Source organism: Symphalangus syndactylus, chromosome 8 (genome assembly GCF_028878055.3).
Source record: "Symphalangus syndactylus isolate Jambi chromosome 8, NHGRI_mSymSyn1-v2.1_pri, whole genome shotgun sequence".
Lineage (NCBI taxonomy): Eukaryota > Metazoa > Chordata > Mammalia > Primates > Hylobatidae > Symphalangus > Symphalangus syndactylus.
The window spans coordinates 16,517,118-16,543,233 of NC_072430.2; the positions used below are offsets into that span (position 1 = coordinate 16,517,118).

The 26,116-nt window shown below is 57.6% G+C and overlaps 2 protein-coding genes across 26 annotated transcripts in view; one reads left to right on the forward strand and one right to left on the reverse strand.

Annotated features, from left to right (window-relative positions):
• BEGAIN (brain enriched guanylate kinase associated) overlaps positions 1-9,740 on the forward strand; it is a 50,506-nt gene extending 40,766 nt beyond the window's left edge. For 13 of the 19 annotated variants that reach the window (XM_063645479.1, XM_055288162.2, XM_055288173.2 and 10 more), the window contains 5 exons: positions 241-402; positions 1,768-1,834; positions 2,872-2,979; positions 6,302-6,385; positions 7,574-9,740. In XM_063645479.1, coding sequence (XP_063501549.1) covers positions 241-402; positions 1,768-1,834; positions 2,872-2,979; positions 6,302-6,385; positions 7,574-8,920 — 1,768 coding nt within the window. In that variant the 3' untranslated portion in view covers positions 8,921-9,740. The remainder of the gene's footprint in view (positions 1-240; positions 403-1,767; positions 1,835-2,871; positions 2,980-6,301; positions 6,386-7,573) is intronic. The other 6 variants (XM_055288169.2, XM_055288165.1, XM_055288170.1 and 3 more) reach the window with 3 other exon arrangements.
• Positions 9,741-16,983: 7,243 nt separating this feature from the next.
• WDR25 (WD repeat domain 25) overlaps positions 16,984-26,116 on the reverse strand; it is a 156,529-nt gene continuing 147,396 nt past the window's right edge. For all 7 annotated transcript variants that reach the window (XM_063643912.1, XM_055288178.2, XM_055288179.2 and 4 more), the window contains 3 exons: positions 21,451-21,621; positions 18,065-18,205; positions 16,984-17,454 (listed from right to left, as the gene is read on the reverse strand). In XM_063643912.1, coding sequence (XP_063499982.1) covers positions 17,233-17,454; positions 18,065-18,205; positions 21,451-21,621 — 534 coding nt within the window. In that variant the 3' untranslated portion in view covers positions 16,984-17,232. The remainder of the gene's footprint in view (positions 17,455-18,064; positions 18,206-21,450; positions 21,622-26,116) is intronic.

Genomic DNA, 26,116 nt, shown 5'->3' on the forward strand with positions numbered 1-26,116 from the left:
GGGGTACTGGTGGAGTCTGAAGAACCGCCTAGGCCAGACTGGCTCAGGGTCAGAGTCCCTGACTCTGGGGCGCCGTGGTCTTCAGTGACGCCCGGGAGGCTGTGTGTGTGTGTGTGTGTGTGTGTGTGCGCGAGCGCGCAGGTACTCGCGTGTTAGTGCGGCACGCCCCGGCTGGCCTGCGGGCCTCAGTTTCCCCCGCTCAGCGCCGCGGCCCGGCCCGCCGCCGCCATGTCGTTGCAGCGCGCTGCAGGAGCAGAAGGGCGAGCTGCGCAAGCGGCTGTCCTACACCACACACAAGCTCGAGAAGCTCGAGACCGAGTTCGACTCCACGCGCCACTACCTGGAGATCGAGCTGCGGCGCGCGCAGGAGGAGCTGGAGAAGGTCACGGAGAAGCTGCGCAGGTAAGGGGCGGGGCGAGGGCCGGGCCAGGGCGGGGCTGGGCGGGGCGAGGGCCGGGGCGGGGCGAGGGCCGGGGCGGGGCGAGGGCCGGGGCGGGGCAGGGCGCGAGGCCCGGGAAGCCGCACGCGGTGCCCCCCTCCCACCCTGGCTGTTGACCCCACTCAGATGGGGAGTCCAGAGGTTCTGGGAGGGGAAACTCTTCCTCCAAAGTCACACTTTGGAGCAGCTGAGCCAGGATTTGAACCCGGCAGATCTCCAGACCCAGACTGGTCCACCCGGGGCCCAGCCATGGTCCCCTGGATCCTGATGGGAAAAGCTGTGTCTAGCCCGGAGATGAAGCAGTTTAGGGACCATTCCCTTGAGCGCGTGCGGGCTAATGAAGTGTCGATCAAGGTGTGCCGGACCCCCTCAAACACCGAACTTTTCTGAAAGCAGTTTTCTTGTGCACATTTAAAATGGATGTTTTTCTGAAATGTAATACGCACTTTCCCATCTTCTTAAACGGAAAATGCAAGAAGCATGCAACCTTTGCTGTTGGCTTGATTTGTTTTAGATATTTGTAGAGAATCGGCTGGTGTTGCCCCCAGGGAGGACTTGCCATAGGGAGAGGGTTTGTCCCTCTCGGAACAGCCCCACCTCCTGGGTGTTTTGAATGTCACCCTCCATTCATGTGGAAACCAAGCTTGGGCGATGCAGTCAGACCTCAGTTAAAAGCTCTGGGCCCTGCCAGTTACTGCTTTAAGTAATTAAAGTTTCACCTCAGTTTCCCTATTGGCAAGACAGGGGCCATAACACGACACATAGGTTGTCTGAGGCTGGACACCATCCCCAAGCCCCCTCCCACCAGCAGTGGAATCTCCAAGCACCTGATTCCCACCTGAGACTCAGCTCCACTCCTCCTTCCCGGCAGAACCGAGTCTTGTTCACTGTGATGTCTCCAGCCTCACCCCGGGGCCCATCACGTAGTTAGCGTTAAGTTTCTTCCCTGCTCATTTGCATTTGAACTGTCAACCCCATAACAGGTTTGTAAGAATTGTGGGTTGAATGTGAGTAAACTGGCTCTGCGTGCGGATAGGACAGAGTCTTTTGTGAATAACAAGCCTTCCCTTCTCATCTTCAGGGGGTCCCGGGGTGGAGGGGGAAATACAGTCCTGGGCCCTGGCCTAGGGAAAGGCTTCTACAAAAGTTTGCTTTAATGGGATGTTTTCTGCTGTGTACAGAGGGGCACACATTCCACCAGGGTGAGGCTGGTGGGGTGAGCTCAGGAGGTCCAAATTCAGCCCCACCCTGCTCAGCAGGCTGTGCGGCCATAAGGGTCGTGGGAGGGCCAGGCCTGGCACGGCAGTGACCCCATTGCCTCCTGCCAGGATTCAGAGCAACTACATGGCACTGCAGAGGATCAACCAGGAGCTGGAGGACAAGCTGTACCGCATGGTGAGGTCACCACGCAGCACCCACTCCCCCACCCCACACCTCCTTCCCTGGGGGAGCCACCCAGCTGACACCCCTGGGCCACTCAGGAGCTGGGACACAGTTCTTGCTGGTCCCACCCCTTTCTCCACGGAACCTGTGGAGCGGGGTGGGTGCTCTCAGGCTAAGGAAGTACTTGGGTCCAGGGCTGCCCTGTGCTGCCTGAGCAGCGGGTGCGAGCACTCCGGCCTGGAGGTGCGTAAGAGGGGCTGTGGACGGAGGACATAAACTGGGAACAGGCCCCCCAGCTCAGCCTGCCAGTCCAAGGACCTGGGACCAGGAGGATAGAGAGGCCGAATTCAGGCCCTGCGTGAGCCAGAGGCAGGTTTGAGCCCTAGCTCCATCTCTCATGGGGACCCCTCTGTGGGGACCCTCACACCACCTGCAGATGACCTCAGTGGGGTCGCCATTTTCTCTGTGAATGCACTGCTGGGACATGTCCAAGAGGGACAGGGTATGGGTTTCTGGTGCCACTCCCTCACAAGGATAAAGAGGTTTCCTTTCTTTCTACTTTGGTGACCAACTCATTATGGTTTTGAAAGCAACAACCTGCGCACCTTTGTGGTGCTGTCAGAGACGGGGGGTGGCAGGCCTGGGGGCTGGGCCTAGCTCTGCCTGGGTCCCTGGACACAGCCCCTTTCCTTTCTGAGCCTCAGTTTCCCAATATGTCCAGTGAGGTGGGCTGGGCTCTATGCCAGGCACAAGTCATCTGTCCTCCGTCCCCACTCCCAGCTCCTGAGGCAGGACGCTGTCACCTCTGTGTTGCACATGAGAAACTGAGGCCCAGAGGCAGTGACATCCCCAAGGCTGTGTGGCTTGGCAGTGTTGGACCCAGGAATTGAACCAGGGTCTGTCTGTGCTCATAAACCCCACACCCTTGGCCCTCTAAGTGTCTTGTCATTCATGGCTACAAGAGACAAAACAGGGGGTGCAATCGAGCGACTGGGTTGGCCCGCCGGGAGCCAACCACGGGCCTCCTCCTCCCACTGTCCCACCCCCAGGGCCAGCACTATGAGGAGGAGAAGCGTGCGCTGAGCCACGAGATTGTTGCCCTCAACAGCCACCTGCTAGAAGCCAAGGTGACCATCGACAAGCTGTCAGAGGACAACGTGAGTGCCGCGCACACTTGGCCCATGGAAGGGCCCAGGCGAGGGCTTCCCAGGATGCGCAGGGAGTCCCATTCTGGCTCTGAAGGGGCCTGAGCTCAGCTGCTTCCACCCCAGGCTCAAGGGGCTGGTGCAGGGTACAGGTGGATGGACAGGCCGGTCAGGGCTTTGAGAAGGACTTGGTGCAGGGTACAGGTGGATGGACAGGCGGGTTAGGGCTTTGAGAAGGACTTGGTGCAGTTGGGGAAGGATGGGGCTGCCTCGCTGAAGACGCCAAGGGTGTCCTTAAACAGACCCTCTGCTGTAAGGACTTGAGCTAGGGGATGTGGGGCCATATCATCCCATTCAAGGCAAGGCTTCCTGACCTCAAGGCGGGGTCATGGCCACTCAGGACTCCTGCCCTTGGCCAGTCCCAGTGTCGCATCACAGCCATGTGGCTGCCCATGGGGCCTAATTTCGGGGACCCTGTGAGCTGGGCCCAGTTGCCCTCCACAGACCCCAGCCAGCTGCCTCTGCACTCACGAGTTAGCTTCCCCTCCTTGCCAGACTCTACTAGGCCTAAGATTGTGATGTGAACAACACAGGCAAAAAAAAAAAAAAAAAAACACCTCTGCCCACGTGGAGTTCACATCTGAGTGGGGCAAACTCTGGGGTATGTTAGAAGTGTCAAATGCTGTAGAGAAACAGAAAGCGAAGAACGGTACCAGGGAGTCACCAGCTGCAGGGCCTGCAGATTTCAAGAGGGTGCTTCTGGAAGGGACTGCTGGGCCAGGACCTGAGGGAGCGAAGGAGCCAGCCACGCAGACATCCGTGGGAAAAGCATTGCTTCCAGGCAGAAGCAACCGTGGTGTGTAGCTGTACCTGGTTAACTTGGAGGACCCCCAAAGGGGCCAAAGAGCGCCCGGGGGAGGGGGAGCCAGGGTCTGAGGTCAGAAAGACCATAGGAGGCAATGTTGTAGAAGCCCCTCTCAGAAACCTGGGCTTTATTCTGAGTGCAGTGGGGAGCCATGGAAGATTCTCAGACAGAGGAGCAACGTGATTGCACGTGCAGCTTCCCAGGGCTCACATGGCTGCTGTGCTGGGAACAGGCTGTAGGGACGATGGCAGGAGCAGGAAGATCAGGAGGAGGCCAGGGCCATAGTCCAAAGGATGATGGTGGCTCAGGGGACGGTGGAACTGGGCAGAGGGCTGGGATTCTGGTTGTGTTTTGAAAATAGAATCAACAGGACTAACCAAGATTTAGGAATGTGGGTTGTCAGAAGAAGAGCTGAGTCCAACCCAGCTACAGGATTCAGAGCCCAAACAAAAGGAGTTGCCTGCCATTTCCTGGCTGAGGACAGCTGGGGAGGGGCAGGAGCTGGGTGGGAGAGGCCCAGGAGCCCTTGGAGTGGAGCTGTCACCAGGGCAGCAGGAGGCCTGGGTCTGGAGTTGAGCGTGAAGGCCGGCATGCCGGCAGAGATTGCCGAGGCAGCATGCTGATGAGAAGCAGGGAGGCCCCAGGACGGAGTAGGGACCAGCAAGGATGCCTGGGAAGGAGTGGCCAGTAGGCTGGGGGACACCAGGCGAGTATGGTGGCCCGACAGCCACTTGAGAAGGGGGCTGCAGTCAATGCCCTGGCCAGCTGGCTTGCCAGCTGCTGAGAGACCAGGTCAGAGGGCCAAGGAGAGGCACTGGGATTTGGGGAACTGGAGGTCGGTGGTGGAGTGGAGTGGTGGTTCCAGGCACAGACCACCCTTCTAAGGAGTGTGGCTCTAACAGGAGGACAGGAGGACATGGGCTCGGGACAGGAGGTGCTTCTTAACGTGACAAGGCCAGGCCCCTTACACAGTGGACACTAGTCCTGGGGGCCTCTCTGCGGGGATGCTGCACATGACGAAACTAAGGCGTGGCCAGCTTGAGTGGTTTCCCAGGTGACCCAGGTGGTCTCCCGCAGACAGAGCCAGAACTCAACCTCGGGACTCCGACTCCAGCAGCCCCGGGCCCTGGGCGGCCAGAGTGCTTGCCTCCACCTGTTCACTCTGCCAGAGTGTCCCGTGAGCATTTCCTCCCCGAGCCAGCAGCTGCAGCTGCTCAGGAAAGGCTCCCAGCTGTCCCAGAGCTGGCCACCTCAGACATGGACAGCCCACGGGCTTGGGTACAGCCAGGTGCCCCAGGGGCTATGGGCATGGCACCGGCTTCCCAGTGGCAGCCGCTCCTGGCTGTGGCTGGTGGGGCTCAGTGGCAGACCTGGGCTGGCTGAGCAGTGCCTGCAGCCCTCTGGTGCCAGGGGCAGCCGGTCGACTGGGGTCACACAGGGGGTCAGTTCTCAGCTCTCAGGCAGCCGTGCTGTTCTGTTCCTAGGAGGCCCAGGGAGGCATGGAGAGGGGCTTGGCGACTCCGACTCCCTCCACTGTGTAGGCCAAGTTGGGGGTACCAGCCTTCAGTGCAGGAGGCTCCAGGGCCGTGGTGCGGGGACAGAAAGGTGCCTGTGTCAGAGACAGCCTTCCCTGGACAGCAGGATGCCTGGTGCTGGTTGGGTTGGGACTGTGGCCAGCCCTCGCCAGGAGCAGCCATAGGGCAGCTCAGGTGGGTCACAGGGCCTCTGGGCCACCCCAGGGCTAGCTGTCAGATCCCTCACAGTGGGGACCCCGAAAGGGCGGGAATGCAAGCCCCAAACACAGGCACATGCAACAGAGATTTTCAGTGGCGAAGCCACACCCCTTGAGTCCTACTGTTTGCATCTGTTTTCAGCTCAGGAGGCTGAGCCAGTGCCCGCCTGGGCCTGGGGTCACACACCTGCCCGGTCCCTGCCCAGCTCTGTAGCCACACTGTTTCCAAGCCACACTGTGGAAGGGGGTTGTGAGCAGCAAGTCTGAAGTGCAGGGTGGAAGGTGTTGGGGGCTCATCCTGCCTCCCATTCCTGCCTGGCACTCCCACCCAGTCATCTTTGGAAGGACGCCGGGAGCCCGAGGGACAGGGACAGGGAGACCAGGCCTGCTCTACGAGCCTGGGGGGCCCCCGGGAGCTCAGGGCCATTGGGGCTCCTTCTTCTACCACTGCCCCCCAACTTGTGGGAGGTTCCCATCTTGGCAGGGCCCCGAGGGCACCACCTAGGGCAGCGGCAGGGCCCTCCATGCTCCGGCAGCTCCAGGTCAGAACCAGGCTCTCATTTTGCAGGCAAGAGTGTGGAGCCCAGAGAGGGCGGAGCCAGCAGTGGGTCCCTGTCCTGCTGAGCGCACAGCAGGCCCTGCGCACACCACTGCCCCTGCTGGCCACTCGGCGCTGGTCAGGGCGGCGGGGACTTGGCTGGGGTGAGCGGCGCCGAACGCCTTCTCTTGTCTTTTAGGAGCTCTATAGGAAGGACTGCAATCTAGCGGCCCAGCTGCTGCAGTGCAGCCAGACCTACGGCAGGGTCCACAAGGTGTCTGAGGTAACGTGGCCCCGCAGCCAGGCCCGCCCTGCCCCGGGACCACCGGGCTCCTTTTGTGCCAGTGCCACCCCAAAGCCATTTCCTATCTTTGAGGAGGAAGATGCCGGCTGAGCCAGGGCCTCCTCTGTCCCCCTCGCTCCTGTGGGGTCATGACATTGGAGGGGCTGTCAAAGGCACCCCACCTCACACAGCCGGGCAGCCCCTGGCCCTCACCAGAGTCCCTTTGGCCCACCCCGGCTGCCAGTTGCCCTCTGTTTCCTTTGGGGGGGCTGCTCCAGGTCCTGGCTTCCACTGAGCGCTGACACGGCAGAGTGACCTTTGTGAAGCTTCGCAGGAGCCTGTGGCTGGGCACGATGACTGACAGTGCCTATTTCAGAAAGAAAACATTCAGGAAAGAGGGCGTGGCTGAGGCCACATGGCAGGCAGGTAGCAGAGCCAGGACCCAGAACCAGGCCTGTCTGATGCCAACGGCAGATGGGCCAGCGGCCCACTCCTGCCCGCCTATGGTCACTGCACCCTGCGCACCCCGCCCCCCGACCCTCCCCTCACACGCAATCTCCCAGCCGGGCCTGTGTTCCTTTCCCCTGGTCCTGGGCCATGCCTGAGACACTCACAAAATAGATCAAACAGTAGCGGGACACCCCCACATGGCACCAGGCACTCTCAGCCCTGGCCCTCAATCTTTGTTGCATCTGTTTCTGAGTCTGTCTTCTTCAGGAGCGCTCCAGCAGCATGACTGGGGGGCTGGGGAGTGGGTCATGCCCCCAGTAGAACCCATAGAACCCACAGGCCTGGGAGAGCAAGTCAACCCCTCGCTGGGCACAAAATGGGTGGGGTGGGGGTGGGGGTGGGGGGTGGAGCCTTGAGTGGGGCCTGAATCAGACGTGGATTCCGGCTTCTCCAGGCGACTGCAGCTTCTGGGCTCTCCTGGGCCCAATCAGAGTGGGGTGGGGAGAGGTGACCCAGGATCCCCAGGCAGTCACAGCACCCACACCCCTGGGAGCTTGTTCAGTACAGCATCCTGGATCCAGGCTCCCCCTGGTGTGATTTGAGAAGCCAGGAGGCCCCCGTTCGTCTGTCTGCCTGTCGGTCATGGCTAACATCAGTCCTCAGCTTCAGGGCCGGGGCTGGGCCGCCATGCTAACAGTGACCCTGTCCCCGCCGTCCCCCTCCTCGCACCCGTTGCAGCTGCCCTCGGACTTCCAGGAGCGCGTGAGCCTGCACATGGAGAAGCACGGCTGCAGCCTGCCATCCCCGCTCTGCCACCCGACTTACGCCGACAGCGTCCCCACCTGCGTCATTGCCAAGGTGCTGGAGAAGCCAGACCCCGCCAGCCTGTCCTCTCGCCTGTCCGATGCCTCGGCCCGCGACCTGGCCTTCTGCGACGGGGTGGAGAAACCAGGCCCGCGGCCCCCCTACAAGGGAGACATCTACTGCAGTGACACAGCCCTCTACTGCCCAGAGGAGCGGCGGCGAGACCGGCGACCTAGCGTGGACGCGCCCGTGACCGACGTGGGCTTCCTGCGGGCCCAGAACTCCACTGACAGCGCGGCGGAGGAGGAGGAGGAGGCCGAGGCGGCGGCCTTCCCGGCGGGCTTCCAGCACGAGGCCTTCCCCAGCTACGCGGGCTCACTGCCCACGTCCAGCTCCTACTCCAGCTTCAGCGCCACGTCGGAGGAGAAGGAGCACGCGCAGGCCAGCACGCTGACCGCGTCGCAGCAGGCGATCTACCTGAACAGCCGCGACGAGCTCTTCGACCGCAAGCCACCTGCCGCCACCTACGAGGGCAGCCCTCGCTTTGCCAAGGCCACTGCCGCGGTGGCGGCCCCGCTGGAGGCCGAAGTGGCCCCAGGCTTCGGGCGGACCATGTCACCGTACCCGGCCGAGACCTTCCGCTTCCCGGCCTCTCCGGGTCCCCAGCAGGCCCTGATGCCCCCAAACCTGTGGAGCCTGCGGGCCAAGCCGGGGACCGCCCGGCTCCCCGGGGAGGACATGAGGGGCCAGTGGCGTCCCCTGAGCGTGGAGGACATCGGCGCCTACTCCTACCCCGTGAGCGCTGCCGGCCGCGCCTCCCCCTGCAGCTTCTCTGAACGCTACTACGGCGGGGCCGGGGGCAGCCCGGGCAAGAAGGCCGACGGCCGCGCCAGCCCGCTCTACGCCAGCTACAAGGCCGACAGCTTCTCCGAGGGGGACGACCTCTCCCAGGGCCACCTGGCAGAGCCCTGCTTCCTGCGGGCGGGCGGCGACCTGAGCCTCAGCCCCGGCCGCTCGGCTGACCCACTGCCCGGTTACGCACCCAGCGAGGGGGGGGACGGGGACAGGCTCGGGGTGCAGCTGTGTGGGGCCGCCAGCAGCCCTGAGCCCGAGCAGGGTTCCAGGGACTCCTTGGAGCCAAGCTCCATGGAGGCCTCCCCGGAAATGCATCCTGCCGCCCGCCTCAGCCCCCAGCAGGCCTTTCCGCGGACTGGTGGCTCGGGGCTGAGCCGCAAGGACAGCCTCACCAAGGCCCAGCTCTACGGAACCTTGCTCAACTGAGCGCCTGCGTGCAGGCCTGGCCGTGGGCCCCTCCCCGCCAGCCCACGTGCCCTAGAGGGGCCGGCCTCACCTCTCCCCAGCCCCCGCTGTTCCCCCGCCCCTGCCAACAATGAGGAGTCTGTTTCTCCCCGCACCTCCTCTCCTCCCCAACCCTGTAGGCCTGAGAGGAGGATCCCCCATACCACGGTGTCCACCCAGCCCCGCCCCGTGGAACTCCACTTAGAACGTTTTTCACACGTCCTTCCCCCATGTGAGAGGAGCATCCCCCCTTTTATAAAGCGAAACTATTTTTATAGAGAAAAAGGGTCTTTCTTAACGCACTTGGCCTCCAGCTCCCTGGACGGCTGCCTTGGCGTTTTCAACACAAAGCTCCTTTATTTTTTGGGTGAGGGTGCGTGGGGCCTGCCCCTTGGAAGGGAAGGGAAGGACGGTGTCCTGTGGAGACCAGACTCTGCAAGTGGGGAGACCACCACCGCAAGCCAGTGACAAGGGAACCCTGAAGTTGTGTCCACGAAGAGGGAGCTGAAACAAATTCGGGGCTATGAAGTGTTTTAAAAATCCATTTATCGCAGTGTGGCCACCACACCACCCTGAGCCCTCCCACGGCCCATAGTCCCAGGTGGGCCGGGATGATGCCCCAGTGCAGCCGGTGCTCATCTCCGCCCCCGGGTCCACCCCGACACCGTCTTACGCTACCTCAGACATGATGAGGCCCTCCATTCCTGGTTTCTGTAGCTTGCATTCCTTTTGTCTCTGATGCATGCTCTGTCAGTTAGTACTGTATTTTGCATTCATTAATAAAAGACACCGGTGGAAAGAATCTGGGTTAGACTGTTTCTCCTCCTTCTGCCTTTTGGTCTCGGGAACCTGGGGTCCCTGGTGTCCCTCCCCGGCCTTGCTCTCTGCAGCCAAGTTGGGCCCCTTAACCCCACTTCGCACCCCATCCCCATAACACCCCGTCCCCACCCTGGCATCCAAGTTCCTATCTAGGGTGTGGATTCTCCTGCTTTTCCCAACCCACTGGATACAACAGCTCTTTCATCTCATGCTCCTGTGCACTGCCCCACCGATTTCCTGGCCCCTAATCCTCGTGTCTCAGACTTGGCTTCTGCTCCTTGAGAGGTACTGGGGCCGTGGATGGAATGTTGGCAGGCAGCCTTTTCCTGGGCACAAGGGATGCTGCCGCTCTGCTCTGTCTTCCTGCTGGTATTGGGAACTGGCTGTCAGTCCGGGAGCCGCTCCATTGGTTAGAAAAAAAAAATTGCTTTCTTTTCCCCGGCTCTTTAAGATTTTCTCTTTGACTTTGGCTTTCTGCGGTTTCCCTGAGGTGTGTCTGGGTGTGGAGTTCCTTCTTAGGAATCCTTCTTAGGATCCTCAGGGAATCTCACATCTGTGGATTGGTGTACTTCACCAGTTCTGAAAAATTCTCAACTATTTTTTTTTTTAAAACATTTCTCTGCCCATTCTCTCTGTTTTCTCCCTCCGGGTTTGTTTCTCAGACCTGTGCTACCTCAGGCCTGCAGTGGCCCTGTCACCCCCCACCATGCCTTGTGCCACCTCAGGCCTGCAACAGACCCAACCACCCCTCCCTGCACCCTGTGCCACCCCAGGCCTGCAACGGGCACTGTCACTCCTCCCCCACCCTGTGCCACCACAGGCCTGCAGCAGGCCCTGCCGCCCCTCCCCACACCCTGTGCCACCCAGGCCTGCAGCGGGCCCTGCCACCCCTCCCCACACCCTCCGTGGTTGCTGCGCTCTCCCTGCTACACTGCGCATCATCTGTCTTCCAACTCACTAATTCCCTCCTGTGTCTATTCAGCCGCCACATACAGCCGCTGAGGTTTTCATTTCAGTTATTCATGTTTTTCATTTCTGGAGGTTCTACTTGGTGGTTTTACAAATCCACAGTGCCACTTTCTTAGCTTCCCATTCCCTGGAGAGATTTTCCAGCTCGTCTCTTATTTCTATCAACACAGTGGGCACAACCATTTCACAGGCTGGTCTGGGACTGGACCGTGTGGTCTGTGCAGGCCTCCTCGTGGTTCCCGCTCCGGCGGCTCTGTTTCTCTGGACGCCTGCTCATCTTGGACACACGCTCATCCCTGGCCTTGAAGAGGTGCATGTGTGCATTCAAGGCTGAGGATGGAGGCCCCTCCCCAAGAGGGCCTTTATAGCTGTCCCTGTAGGTGCCTGGGGGCATGTCCCAGTGGGGAGCACCTCACCCAGGTTCGTGTCTGGAGGTTCCCTGGCACGCCTGGCTTTGTGTGTAGCTCTAGTGTGGCTCTGCCTCTGGTCAGACCACTCCAAGGAGAGTGGGCATCAGCCGTGGCTCCCTGCATCCCTGCCCTTCCCCTTCCTCTGCAGAAGCCAGAGCCAGCCAGGCTGTGTCTTCTCCAGCCACAGCTGCCGCCCCAGGAAGCAGCCTCCCTGAGCCAGAGGAAGCTTGGAGAGGTTTGGGATTCTGTTCTCCTCTCTGGGGCCTATGGACAGAACAGGGGCTACAGCCCTCACTGAGCTCACTGAGGGTGGGGGAGAGAAATAACTGGCACCCGGTGGGCAGAGGCATTCCCAGAGGGGAACCCAAGCTTCAGCCATCCCAGTGTCAGCTGTGAGATTTCTGTCACCCAGACGTGGGAAAGCTGAGGTCAGAAAGAGGGGCGCCCTGGCTCTCCCACCTCTAGGTGACAAAGGCCCTGCCCAGGTCTCACTCCTGGGGGCTACTAAATCAGACATACCTGCCCTGGGCGGCAGCCTTGGCCCAGATCTGGGGGACCAGACCCAGGGTGTTGGTCCCCACATTGCCACCTCAGAGCCTGCAGCCCCCAAGATGGCCTCCACACCTCACAGGGCTCTCCTGCCTGGGCTGCAACACCTGCCACAGCCGGGCCTCCAAGGTGTCCTGTTCCCAGAGCAGCCAGGACCATTAGGTCCCTGCCTAGGACTGGGTAGGGACGGTGACTTTGGCTGCAGAGCCAGGCAGCCTTCGGGCGCAGGAGAGAAGAGGAAGGAGAGGGTCCACATGGCTCGCAGCGGCAGGGTCAGGCTGACGCTCCCAGGGTGGGGGCCTGCCTGCTGTGCACGGCAGTCGGGACACTGCTCCTTGTGGTACTGAGGCTGGGGGACCTTGGTTCACTATCCCCAATTCTCATGGCTCAAAGCTGGCTCAGCAGGGCCCTGAGACAGGAGCACCTGTGGCTCTGACTGGTAACTCTCCTCTCAGAGGCAGGATCCCTTGGGCTGGGTCTCGGTGCCCCCCTCCTTTCCCTGGTGCTGTTGTCAGCTGGCAGCCTCATGCTGGCCTCGGGGACCTGGCCCTGCCCACAAGGAACTCAGAGGTGGGGGAGGAAGGCAGACAGTGTAACACTCAGCTCAGGGCTTCCAGAACACAGGGCCTGTGGGCATCTCAGAGGGGAGGGCCCTCACTGCCCCAGGAGGACAAATGAAAGGAGTCAGAGGAGAGGATCACACTGGGTGTTGAAGGATGAATAGGCGTTCAACAGGTATTTTAGGCAAATGGAACAGAGCCATGAAAAGGCACAGATCTGTGACAGCTGGAGAGTTCCAGAAACTGTTCAGTGCTCCTGTGGGGCTCCCAAGGGGCTGAGCTCTGGAGCTGGCAGTTTCCCTCTGGATCTGCCCTTCGACGTTCTGCACTTGGACTGTCCCCACAGCTGAATGGGAAGTCCCGGACAGTCCCCATCTACCCAGGCAGCTGGCCTTGGCACAGGGTTCCCTCTCCACCCCTGCTCTCTCCCTGCACTGAGATCCTGCCTTGCCTTCAGGGAGGCCCTGTCTGCACATCCACCACCTGCCCACACATCCATGCATGTTTCTCCTCAGCTCTCAGCAGGGCAGTGCAGGGTTGGGCTCTGCCACCAGTTGACAGTGTCACCTTGGGCAAGACCCAGGCCCCCTGGCCAGCTTCCCTTGCTGGAGCCTGAGGACATTCATCAATGCAATTTCCAGGGACCCTCTAGGTAGCTGGGTCTCCCACCGTACAGAGAGCCAAAGTGAGGTGGAGGTGGTGCCCACGGGAGGCCATTTGGGAAGGGATCCCAGGTGCAAAAAGAGCACAGGCTTGGGGTCAGAGGGCCTTGGGCACGGCTCCCTGCCCTCAGGGCAGCAGTTTCCTCTGCTGGACAGTGGGGATCATGGACACCCTGTCAGGAGCTGCAAGTATCAGCTGCACTCAGAAAAAAGTCACGGCCACGCCCGGCACGCGGCAGTGCAGCCAGCACACACAGCCTGCACGGCATCTGGAGGTGAAGCCGTTTTTCTCCACGATGGCTTCGGATCTGGCATCTCAGATTTTCTAGGAGAGGATGAAGGTGAACACTCAGCCCCAGGAAGGTGGGTGGAGGGAAGAGACCATACTCCTTTTTCATTCCTGCTCCACATTTTCTAAATTTAGCTTTCTTATTTTAAAACTGCAAACGGTGAACTCCCTGACACCTTGCCAAGGATCAAAGTCAGTCTTTAAGAATGTTCTTTGGAAGAAAGTGTTTGGAAAAAGAAACAGATAAAAGCATGGTGCACACCTGCCATTCTTCCCAATAAAATGACCTAAAAAGGGAAGGGGCTGGCAGCCAGCTGGCACCCACAGGGGCCTGTGTTGAGAAATCAAACCCACAGAGGGTGGAGCTAAGAAACCACCACAGCGGGTTTTCTGCGGAGCCCTGGGTGGCCCCGCCCCCCCCCCGCCCCAGAAGGGTCAGAGCTTTGGGTTGGTTCAAGGCCACCAGCTTGGAAAATAAATGGACTTCAGGTGCACAGAAGTGGATGGCGTTTGTCCCAAGTGAAGTTGGGTGACAATCTGCAAAGTCCTTTCCTTTGCCTCGTCTCTCCTCATCCCCACAGGCCCACTTTACAGATGAGAAAACAAGGCTCAGAGAAGCCAGACCCCTGCAAAGGCCTCAGACCAGCTGGAAATGGCCCTGGGACGTGAGCTGGTCTCCTGGCTCCAAGTCCCACAGGTGGCAGGCAGTGATGTGTGCCCAGCACAGGTGCGGGGCCAGGAGCCCAGGTAGACAGGAAGCCTTTCAACAGCGATATCCCAGCCCTCGGAAGCCTGACACGGTGTCATCTGTGACTGATGCGCATGTTAAATCAGTGGTAACACAAACATATCACGGTAGGGAACAATCAGCAAATGCTGCGATGAAGTTCTCCATCACAAAATCACCATCAGGAAGGTGGAAAACCGCTGGGGTTTGTACTGGGTCAGGAAGCAGAGCATCTGGACTCCAAGGTCTGGGGCTGACAGTGAGGTGTGGGGATGGGAAAGGCAAATGAGAAATGGCCTGAGAAGCCCGGGCCGCCCTCCACCCCGACCACTGCAGCTTTCCCTCCCCGGTGTGTCTGGGTTCACTCGCACAGCATCCATTCATTCCACAAACACGTTGGAGCTGGGGAGACACACCCTCATGAAAATACTTGTAGGAGGGTCCTGCACTTGGGGAGGAGATTACTTTCCCTGCTACAAATCACAGTTCCCACCAAACCTGCCCAAGGAGCCTGGGTGTGGAGCATGCGTGTGACAGAAGCCAGCCAATCTGAGTCCTTCCCTGGACTTCTCCAGTGGGAATGAATGAGGGCGGCAGCCCCAGCTTGTGGCTTCTGCCGTGAGATTGAACCTGGAAAAGGCCAATGCCCAGAGAGTGACAGGGACAGCAAGGGTAGGAGCAAGGCCCACCACCCCATGGCCCACTGAGGCGAGGTCTGAGAAGGGAGCCACATTCGCACTCTGCCCTAAACTGGCTCAGCTCCTGCGTCAAGTGGTCAGCCTGACACTAAGTCCCAGCACGACTTCCTGAGCGCCTATGACACACAGGCCCTACCGGGAGACACATAGCCCCAGCCTCCTGATCCCCACGAGATGGGCACTGTGTTCTCGTTTCACAGAAGGAGAAACTGAGACACTGGGAGCTAGGCAGCTTGCCCAAAGTCACACAGCAATGAAGGACACAGACAGGCCCACGTCCTGTCACCGGGCCATGCCTGCAGTCACTTGTGGAAGGCCCACTCTGTGCCGGGGCCAGGCACCAGCAGGGAGCAGGAACCCCAGCCTGGGGCATGTGCTCCACCACAAATGCAGCTGTGGGGCATCGGTGGGGCTGGGGGCTCTGTGAGGAAAGGGGGCTGAGGGTGAGAGGAGCTTCCACGAAGATACCATCCAAGCAAGCCCTGAGGGAAGGAGGCTGGGGGGAGGGGGATGGTGAGCGCAAAGGCCCTGAGGCACCATCAGCCTGCTGGGTGGGGGTGATGGGGTGGGCCCCACAGGTCACAGGAGCTCCCCTCTCAGAGCAGGAGGAGAAAGGGCAAAGGCCAGAGGCGTGACAAGAGGGAGGCCCCAGCAGCCACATGGGGCAGAGGGTGGGGACTGCCCACCTCCCTCGCCAGCCTCAGCACCACCACCCCCAACCGCCTTGCTCAGGCCAGTGGCAATCTTCACTTTCGCCAGTGACCAAGCTCGCCGGGCACGGGGTGCAACTCTTTTCACCAAAACAGCCATTATTATTATTTTTTTTTTTTTTTTTTTGAGACGGAGTCTCGCTCTGTCGCCCAGGCTGGAGTGCAGTGGCGCAGTCTCGGCTCACTGCAAGCTCCGCCTCCCGGGTTCACGCCATTCTCCTGCCTCAGCCTCTCCTAGTAGCTGGGACTACAGGCGCCTGCCACCACGCCCGGCTAATTTTTTTGCATTTTTAGTAGAGACGGGGTTTCACCATGGTCTCGATCTCCTGACCTCGTGATCCGCCCGCCTCGGCCTCCCAAAGTGCTGGGATTACAAGCGTGAGCCACCGCGCCCGGCCAACAGCCATTCTTGAGCCTAAAAGAAATACATAGAAGGTGCTCCCACTGTGGGTCATGAGGATGCTGCCCCCACATGGGCCAGGGGATCCCACTCACCCTGTCCTCAGGTCACAGTAGGGGGACACTGGGGCCGTGCACTCAGCACCCTCAGTGCTCAACTCCAGCTTCCCCACCCACAGACAGGCACACAGTAGGTGCTGTAGACCGGATGCCTGCCATGTGTCAGGCTCTGCGGTGACTGTGGGGCAGGAAGGCTCAGCCCTCAGAAGCCCCACCTCGGGGCCTTTGCACAGCTCCTCCCTCTGCCTGGGATACCCCTCCCACGGAGCCCAGGGATCCCAAGGACCCCCTGGACACACTGACACACAGGTCTTCACCCACCAGCCCCAGACCAGCTCCAGCCCCCTCCCAGGACACCCCCACAGACTTGACCTTCTCTGACCCTAGCTGTGAGCCTACAGGCTGGCTCTTCCAATGCCCGGCTTTACAGATGCAGAGATGAACCTGGGAGAGGAGTGGTGCCTTGCCTTGCCTCAGCTACGGCAACAGTGGAGCGGGGATAGAATAGTGGGCAGGGGGAGCCAAGTGCCCATCTCCTCCTGTGTCCCCCACTGCTTTGGCCCATGGGCAGCCTCCTCACGTTCTCTGCCCTTCTCCACTGACTCCCCTGCCAGGGACACTGTCTTCACCAAGTTGAGGTCTGCCTCCTCCAGGAAGCCTTCCAAGGTACTGGTGGGCCCCACCCTCACCTGTCAGCAGATCCCTGGGCTCCTGGAGTAGCCCCTCAGTTACAATTCTGGAGGGGGTTCCATCTAATCAGCCTGTGCAGGCACCTGAGGAGCCAGGCCTCCTCCCAGCCCAGCTCCTCCAGGCTCCTCAAGGGTCCCTCACTTCTCCACGCGGTTCCCTCACCAGGCGGGCACACCTGCATGGGCAGCACGCTTCTGGCGGGGCAAGAGGCTGCCCAAGGGGCCCAGGGCTTGAGCCAACCAGGGGCCCAGCTGGCCACAGCCCTGGGGAGTGCAAGCAGCTGGGGCCTGTGAGGCTGGTGGGGCGCTGAGCTCCAACAGAATCCCTGAGGGCAGACCAAAGACCCAGACCACCCCCACTTCAGGACTCCCTTGCTGGGACCCGCAGAGCGGGGCTGACCCCATCTCAAGCTCGCACAGTTCTCTCAGTCTCCAGAGGTACAGCAGGTCTGGGAGGAGGGAGGCAAGAAGAAGCTGCTAATGCACACTTGTTGCTGAAATCACTTAACAAATAGCAAAACACACATTTATTGGGCATCGCCGGCTGCCCGCCAGGCGCTTTCACTACTGTAGTCCTCACACTCCTGAGGCAAACAGACTTTTGTCCCCACTTTACAGATGAGGAAACTGAGGCTCAGAGGGTGGTACCCAGGATCCACAGCCAACCTCTGTGCTCATTCCTCTCATCTACCCTTGAGGAAGAGGGGAGTCACAGAGCCCAGCTGGCATTAGGAAGGTTCAGTGACAAAAAGCTCAGTGCCAGATCTTCATGTCCCCTCCCCAGGAGCAGGTGGCGAGGACGGAGGGCAGCACGGGGTGGTAGGTGGTGCCGACACAGGCCTGCGTGTGCCCCTGCAGCGTGCATGCTCGGCTGGCTGTGCGGAAGCTGTACATCAGGACCCGGCCATCGGCGCTGCCCGTCACCAGCAAGTCACCGCCTGGGGAACACTCGCAGCCCACTGAGTAGCCCTCCACCTGCAGAGAGGGACACAGCGGGTGAGCAGGCCACACCCGTCAAGCCGGGGTGAGTACGCCCATTCTACAAAGGAGCAGGCTGAAGCCCCGAGCTGACGGAGCAGAGCTGGGCTTCGCACCCTGTGTCCCTGAGGCCAAAGCCCAAGTCCCGCCCATGAGGCTGTAGAGCCCTGATGCGGGCCCACATCCCAAGGCCAGTTCAGCAGATCCAGCGGGACCAGCTCCAGCCTAGCTGAGGGGTCTGGCCTCAGTGACAGTCACTGAGCCCCCGGCCCCTTCCACCCCAGCAAGGCTGGCCTCAGCGTGGAACGGGAAGGATGCAGAAATGACACCCATGACCATTCTGTCCTGTTCCTGCCCCCCACTTCTGAGACCTGTCTGTGTGAGCCAACTACTGCTTCCTGCCCAGGACCTGGGGCCTGGGGTGAGGACCAGATGTGGCTCAGGGACTTGAAGAGACAGCGAGCCACATGGCATGCGCTCACCCAGGAAACAGAAAGCAGGATCCGCCCAGACAGAGGCTCCATGCACCCCAGGGCCCATGTCCAGGACTGCCAGGAGGCTTGGGGCTGGGGCTCAGCATTTGCCTGGGGGACAAGGACAGAAGTACCTTGTGCCCTTCATAGCGCCGCCGTCTGCTCATCCGGTAGGGCCACACAGTAGAGAAAAGGGCCAGGTAGTTGCCATTGGTCTGTGCCAGGAACACGGGCTCTCTCGGGTGCAAGGCGAGGCTGGGGCAGGTGAACCTCTCCTGAGAACAGCAGAGCCACAAATGGGTCAGAGAAGACACCCCCCACCTGGCACTCTGCTCTGGGGCCTGGGGCCTGCTCCCAGACCCTGGCTGGGTGTCTCCATTGATTTCCTATCACTGCTGTGACAAATCACCACGAGCTTGGTGGCTCAAGACACACACATTTCACATCACACATTCCTGCGAGTCAGAAGTCTGAAAGAGGCCTCGCTGGGCTGAACTCAAGATGTTGGTGGAGCTGCACTTCTTTCTGGAGGCTGGAGGGGAATCCAGTTTCCTCCACGTTTCCCAGCTTCTACAACCTGCCTGTATCCCTGTGGCAGGCAGGAAAATGCCCCCCAAAATATACCCATGTTCTAATTCCTGAAACCTGTGAATGTTACCTAACAGGGTCAAAACCAAGGGTCTCTGCAGACATAACTAAGGATTCTGAGACAAGCAGATGATCCTATCTTACACTAAATGCAGTCACCTGCAGCCTTATAGAAAGAAAGCCAAGGCTGGGTGTGGTGGCTCATGCCTGTATCCCAGCACTTTGGGATGCTGAGGCGGGTGGATCTCTTGAGCCCAGGAGTTCGAGACCAGCCTGGGCAACATGGCAAAACCCCATCTCTACAAAAAAGAAAGAAAGAAAAGAAAAGAAAAGAGAAGGCGCAGAGATGTGACAAACAGTGAAGGTAGTATGAAGATGCTGGCTTGGAGGGCTGGAGAGATGCAGCCACAAGTCAGGAATGCCGGCTGTCACCAAAAGCCAGAAGAGGGCAGGAAGGATTCTCCCCTTGATACTCCAGAGGTCACACCCTACCAACACCTTGACTTCAGCCCAATCATACTTAATATTGATTACAAACTTCAGGCCTCCAGAACTGTGAGGGAATAAGTTTATGTTCTTCCACCCACCAAGTTTGTGTAACATCACACAAGGATAGAAAAGGAATCTACATGCCCATCTCCCCACCTCCACAGTGAGCCCTCAGGGACAGCCCAGCCCAGCCCAGGGACCCACACAGCCAAAATGCACAGTAAGTGAGGAGGTAAGTGGCCAAATGAGAAAAGAAATGCACAAACCTCAAAACACAGGGGGCACGAGATCTCAGTGCTTCATTGACAGGAAGCACCCCTAAAAACTACCCCCTCAAGCTGGCTTTACATTGTTCTAACTATTGTCCCTAGGCCACACTCTCTAAGTGAGCCCAAACTCAGAGGGCAAAGTGGGGAGCAGCAGGAAGCACAGCTGCAGGCTGATGTGCCCATCAGAGGCACAGAGGCTGCCATGGCCAGATAACGAGCTCCTGGTGTGAATGTGCCAGACTGAGCACCTGCTCCCTCCGCATAGACAGTGTGGAGTGTAACTATAGTTCAGGCACAAGGCACCTTCATCTGCCTCACTTCCCCTGGGCTCCTGGAGGCAGGACACTCTCAGAGGCCAGATGTGCCCCTCCAGCTCCCCCCAAGGGCCTGTCCTGCCCAGTGGGTTGCCCTGGGTAACCCTGCAGTGGAGGTCTAGAAGCAGGTTTGCTCAGAGCCACCTAGAACCCACTGAGAACAAGGAAAAGGCAGGGAGGAAAAGAAGGTGTACACAGGATAGATATTTCATGTACACCCACATATATCATATACACATGACATATAGTTTTAAATTCAGAGATTAGTCTTGGGTTAGTTGAAATCTCAAAAGATGATGATGATGATGGCGGTGGTAGTGGTGACAATGATGACGGTGGCGGTGGTTGTGATGGTGATGATGATGATATAATAGAGATGGTGGTGGTGACAATCACAGTGGTGATGGTGGTGTGACAGAGATGATGGTGGTGATGATGGTGGTAATGGTGGTGGTGGTGCTAGACATGCTGGTGACAGTGGTGGTGATAGAGATAGTGTGGTGTTGATGGTGGTGGTGGTATACTGATAAGAGATGGTAGTGGTGACAGAGATGGGGTGGTGTAATGACGGCAGTGATCGTGGTGGTGGTGATACAATTGGTGGTAGTGACAGAGATGGTGGTGGTGATAGAGTGGTGATGATGGTGGTGCAGCAATAGAGATGCTGGTGACAGTGAAGGTGACAGAGATGGCAGTGGTGATGATGGTGATGGTGGTGGTGATAGAGATGGTGTGGTGGTGAGGATGAGAGTGGTGATGGTGACAGTGACGATGATGGTGGTGCTGGAGATGAAGAGGATGGTGGTGACGGTGGTGGCAGTGATGACGATGATGGTAATGGTGGTGAGTACACAGATGGCGATGCTGATGCTGATGATGGTAGTGCTAGTGGTAATAGTGGTGGCGGTGATGCTGGTGGTGCGGTGGTGACAATGATGGTGATGAGTACAAGGATGGTGGTGGTGATGCTGATGGCAGTGGTGCTGGTGATGATGGTGATGGTGGTGGTGATGACAGGAGTGGTGGTAGTGACAATGATGACAGTGGTGGTGGTGGGTATAGAGACAGTGATGCCAATGGTGGTGGTGCTGGTGATAATGGTGGTGGTGCTGGTGATGATGGTGGTGATGATAGTAGTGGTGGTAGTGACAATGACAACAGTGGTGGTGGTGGGTATAGAGACAGTGATGCTGATGGTGGTACTAGTGGTGATGACGATGGTGGCAGTGATGACACTGGTGGTGGTAGTGATGTTGATGGTGGTGGTGGTAATGACAGTTAAAGCACAGAAGCACTCCCCGTGCCTGACCCTTTATAAGCATTCTCTCTCTCTCTCTTAATTCTCAAAACTATTTTCTAATGAGGAAAGTGAGAATCAAAGAGGCTAAATAGCAGGCCCAAGGCTCTCCACCTTATAAGGTCATAGTGAATCCAGAACCTTAATGCAGGTGTTCTAACTGTGGGGCCCCTGCTCCGAACACCTAGGCTACATCAACTGCCAATGCCACTGAGGGTCAGAAACCCCTTCTGAGTAGCTGGTTGTGGTGGCAGTGGGAGAGTGGGGTTTCTCAGGTTGCACTGCCACGTTCCCCATTGATCTGGACTGAACTTCCCCCGCCCAGACCCTTACCCTGTGGGGTGGCTGTGCTGGCACAAGAAGAGCAGAAGGAGGTTGCATCTGGAAGCCCACAGCAAGCTCTCCATGCGTGCGGCAGGCCGAGACCTGCCTACCCCCATCCTGGAGATTTCAGTCCAGTGAGCCTCCTCCCACAGAAGGGACCTGGAACCTCAGACAGACCTGAACTACATGGATACGCTCTGTGGCTGAAACTGACAGCAATGCTAAATGGGATTTCTTACGTGAAAAATCTGGTTGGAGATTTTGGCAGAGGTCCGGAAATCCCAGGCAATAATGGTGCGGTCAGCCGAGTCCCGGGTGGAAGCGTCTGTGCTGCTCAGGAACTCGGAGCCGTCCCGGAGAAACAGGATGTCCAAGGTCTGCTGGATGGTCGCCTTGTAGCTTCTCATCACCTGCAAGAGTGGACACTGGTCATGCTGGCAGGCCTGGGAGCACAGACAGGCGCCTACGCAGGGAAGGCCAAGGACCCAGGGGGCAGGCAGGTTTAGTGAAGTCTATGCTGGGCCACACACACACAGGCTGAGCAGCACCCCCAAGCCATATATGGAATCATGGACCCTCCCGTCCCACGCCCAGTCCAGTGTCTGTCAACTTCTCAGCCCCCCTGCTCTATTGCCACATGGGTCCAGAGAGGCATTCCTGTCACCCCTTGAGAGCAGCAGGATCCCAGGGAAAGCGCTAAGGGAAGGGCCCTTGACTCGCCAAGGGCACCTTGAGAGCATATTGACATCCATCAACAGTGGGGTCATGTTTTGAGTGGGTCTTGCTTCTGAAGACGTCACATAATTCACAGCTTGCGAAGTCCCAGATTGTTGTCCCTGGAGGAGCCACAGTAATGCAGAAGCAAACGTGCTTGGGGACAGACCATAAAGCCAGAATCACAGGACATATTTTAGCTTTAATGACATTCTGTATTGTTTTAGCATCATCACCCATACTTCACGGTCTCCTGTCTCATAAACTGACTTTATTAAGTATCAAGCAGTTGTTTTGCTTTCTTAGAGGATTTTATCACATTCAGCTTCTGCTCTCAAATATCCAGCTCTGGTGGGGGGATGGAGAAGGGTCCCAGTACCAGGACTAGCAAGTAGCTCCACTTAACAAACTCACAGAGGACAGGACTTTAATTACAACATGGAAATAACATGCTGGGCACCCACTCGCAGCCATGGAAGCGCAGCAAGGTCTCAAGTTGGTCCCAGGGGCCGGCCGGTCCATTTACCAGTTCCTGGGGCGCCACCATGTGGCTGCAGCATAAACAGTTCAGTCCCTGGGCCTCGCCAGCTCAAAATGAGCCATCTTGACTTTTTAATTGGAGTTCATACCTTTCAAATTTTGCAAACATATTTTCTGTCTTCCTCCTTAAAATATATACGTCAAATTCACATTAAATGTGGCACTCCATAATTTCAGTTTAGGTTAAGAGGAGGAGGAGGTTGAGACCCATTCTCTGGATGAGGTTCACTGAGGCCCAGGAAGAGGGAGGGATTTGCTCAAGGTCACATGGCCAGGGCATGGTGGAGCCTCTTCTGACCCCTGTGGCTTCCCTGGGACCCACAGTTCATCCTCCTGTTGGCCAATTCCCTGCCTCTGTAATTCCTGGGGGAGGGTGGGCAACAGATGACTGTTCTTCTCTGGCTCAAGGTCACATGGCCAGGGCATGGTGAAGCCTCTTCCGACCCTCGCGGCTTCCCTGGGACCCACAGTTCATTCTCCTGCTGGCCAATTCCTGTCTCTGTAATTCCTGGGGGAGGGTGGGCAACAGATGACCGTTCTTCTCTGAGCCTCTTCCAAAGCAACCCTCAACTAGAGAGATTTCAGAGTGGGCCCCCTGAAACCTAAAGAATGATCCAGGGGTGGAAAAAACAGTCTTCTGAATGCAGAACAGGGAGACAAGCTGCCTCTCACAGCACAGCTGCCTGCCTTCCTCCACGCACTGGATTCTGCATGCCCGTGCCTGCTCTATCCTCCCACGTGGTCTTGATACCACAGCCCCCGCCAGCCTCAACACTTCAATCCCTAAGAGGCTGACCCAGGGAAAGGATGAGGAAGATGACGGCCCTCCCTGCCACTCTCTGAGTGCCCGTTAGGTGCCGGTCCCTGGCTGGGGGGTTCACATAAGCTATCTCATGACAAGAGCCCCATAGGTAGCTTCTCTCGGTGGGCATGAAGTCTCAGAGACAGGCAACTTGCCCAGGAGCCAAGAACTACCTGCGTGCCCCTGCCAACACACCACCTGCCTCCCAAGACAAACTTTTTGAGGAGAACCAAAACAGTTGTTCTGTACATTTTCTGAGAATGGATGGAAATGGCCCAATTCATTAGGGTGTCATAAAAGTGAATGGCTGGGAAACAAGCCGTGTTATGGGTGATCCCTGCCAATAATGTGGCTGCAAGTGGAAGGCTGGCCTTTGAAGTGATCGCCGCCGAACATGATTTACTCGCCTTCACAACTGCTCATGCCCCAGGAAAGAGCAAAGGAGCCATTTGTGTGTCTAGCTGGTGGGTTTTATGGCAACCTTAATTACACCAACAGCTGGCATGGGACAGTGCTACCCGAGCCTAACGAGCTGGATCCAAAAGGGAGCCTCACTCAGACTCTTCTGGCAACTGCGGGCCCCTGGTAGAGAAGCAGGGACATGGTCTTGGGGAAAGCAGAAGATCGATCATGACACATGCAGGGGTTATGTCCCTACAATCTGCCCACCACTCGGCCCGCCAGCAAACCTGGGGGACGCTGGGCTGCTGCTGACTCGTCCAGAGCAGCCTTGGGTTCCTGCCACTCCCAGAGTGCACAGAGTTGGGGGTGGTCACTGGGCTCCAATCTTGGCCCACTACAGATTTACTATGTGCCTGGGGAAGGTTCGTTCCCTCCCTGGGTCTAGTTTTTGAGTCATGAACACGAGGGGCCCAACCACACCTCTGAGCCTCTAAGTACTCCTGGTCCTCAAAAAGAAGAAGGACCGGCGGATGCACGCAGCTATCCCTCACCCCATGCTGCCAGTCCTCTGCACCCAGACCTGAAGGACAGGAGGTGGGGAGACACTGCTCTGGGCCCACACACAACCCTGTGCTCCCTTAGCTGCCCACCTCAGCTACCTGCCTACGCCACAGAACCGTGAGCTCCTGGCACAGATGCCCTGCTGCCCACATTTCTGGGTCACCCTTGGCTAGCACTGGGTCTGCCCCCTGCAGGCATCAGTAAGGTGTGTCAAATTGACACTGGATAAGTGAGTGAATGCATAAATGAATGCATGAATGAACAAAAGGTCGACTACTTTAAAGTAGCAATCCAGGGTCCTCTGGCTCCCAGCAACATCCTGGCACACAGGGCTGAGGCAACACACAAAAGCCTTTGCCACTGGCTCTCCCAGGATCCCGGGGTGAGATGACATTCACTCACAGGTCCTTCCCATGGTCCTGATTGAGCAAGCCCCTGCCCTGCCCCTCAGACATGGAGACACAGGAAAGCTGCTCCAAGACCTAGGTGGGAGGTGGGAGCACAGCAGGACTGTGCTCCATGCTGCAGCCTCACAAGAGCCCAGAGGCGGGTGGGGCCTCTCCTGGTCCTTGGATGAGCAGGGGTTAGATGCCAAGTGGGAGGGCCCAAGCACTTAGGCAGACACCCTGGGTACCTGAGCCTGGCAGCCTATTACTGGCTGCATAATTTTGGGCAAGTAACTTCCATCTGTTCTTCAGTCTCCATACCTGTAAAGTAGGGGTAACAACAGGACCTCCAGCTGAGGAAGTAAGGGTGGTGTGCCCAGCTAAATGCCTGACAGATATGAGCCCGATGCTTGTAAACCTTCTCCTCCCCAGCCAGCCAGAGCTAGAGTCCCTAGGATGGAGCTGTGAGTTCTTGGGCAACTCTCAATAATAAATGCATTGTCTTCTTCCAGTGCCAAGATGCAAGGCAAAGTGGAAAGGTAGCACAGGGCCCACTGCTTTGGTTTAAACTCGCAAAAGCAGAAGTCGCCAATCACATAGGATGGTGGCTATCAAAAGCAATTGACATTTACATTAAACAAAGTAAACCATAACTATGAGAAAAAACATGATTGAATTTCTCTACAACCTGGGACTAGGGAAAACTTTCCCAGCTATGACTCCAAACCCGGAAGCAGTAAGAGAAGAGTTGAATAAACTGGACTATATAAAAACAATAATAATTAAAAAAAATACTTTGGGATGGCAGAAAGCAAGCAAGTAAATAAATAAAGTAAAAAAGATAAGTAGGAGAAATATTTACAACTTCTATTACAGGCAAAGGTCACTATCTGTAATATATAGATGGTCCCTAAAAATAGATGAAAAAGACCAATAGCTCTACAGAAAAATGGGCAAGTAAACAGAGCTCAGAAAAAAAGGAAATGGTCCTTCCACTTTGCTCATAACAAAAGCAATGCAAATTCAAATCACATAGAGATACCATTACTTGCCTAACAATTTAACAAAATCCCAAAGTTTTGTAACACCGTTGTTAGGTGGCTCTGGGGGTGTTAGGTATCTACATATGACTGCCAGAAATGCAAATGGTACAAGCCCTGTGCAGAAAGGGTTTAGACAACTTTGAGCAAAATAACATATGCATCGTTACTCGGCAATATGCATGACCCAGCAACCCCACTTCTAAGAACTAATCCTAAACTTACTCTGGCGAAATCCCAAAGAGATATAAGCACGATGCCACTGAAAGCAGCACTATTTGTAAAAATAAAAAAACAGGAAACAACCCAGTGTTCATCAAGAAAGGACTGGCTGGATAAACTCTAGTACATTAATACTCTGGACCACTATGCAGTTGTAAAAAAGAATGAGGAACCTATCCTGCTATGGAGTGATCTCCAGGACACATTGTTCAGTGAAAAAAATCCAAAGTGGGAGAAA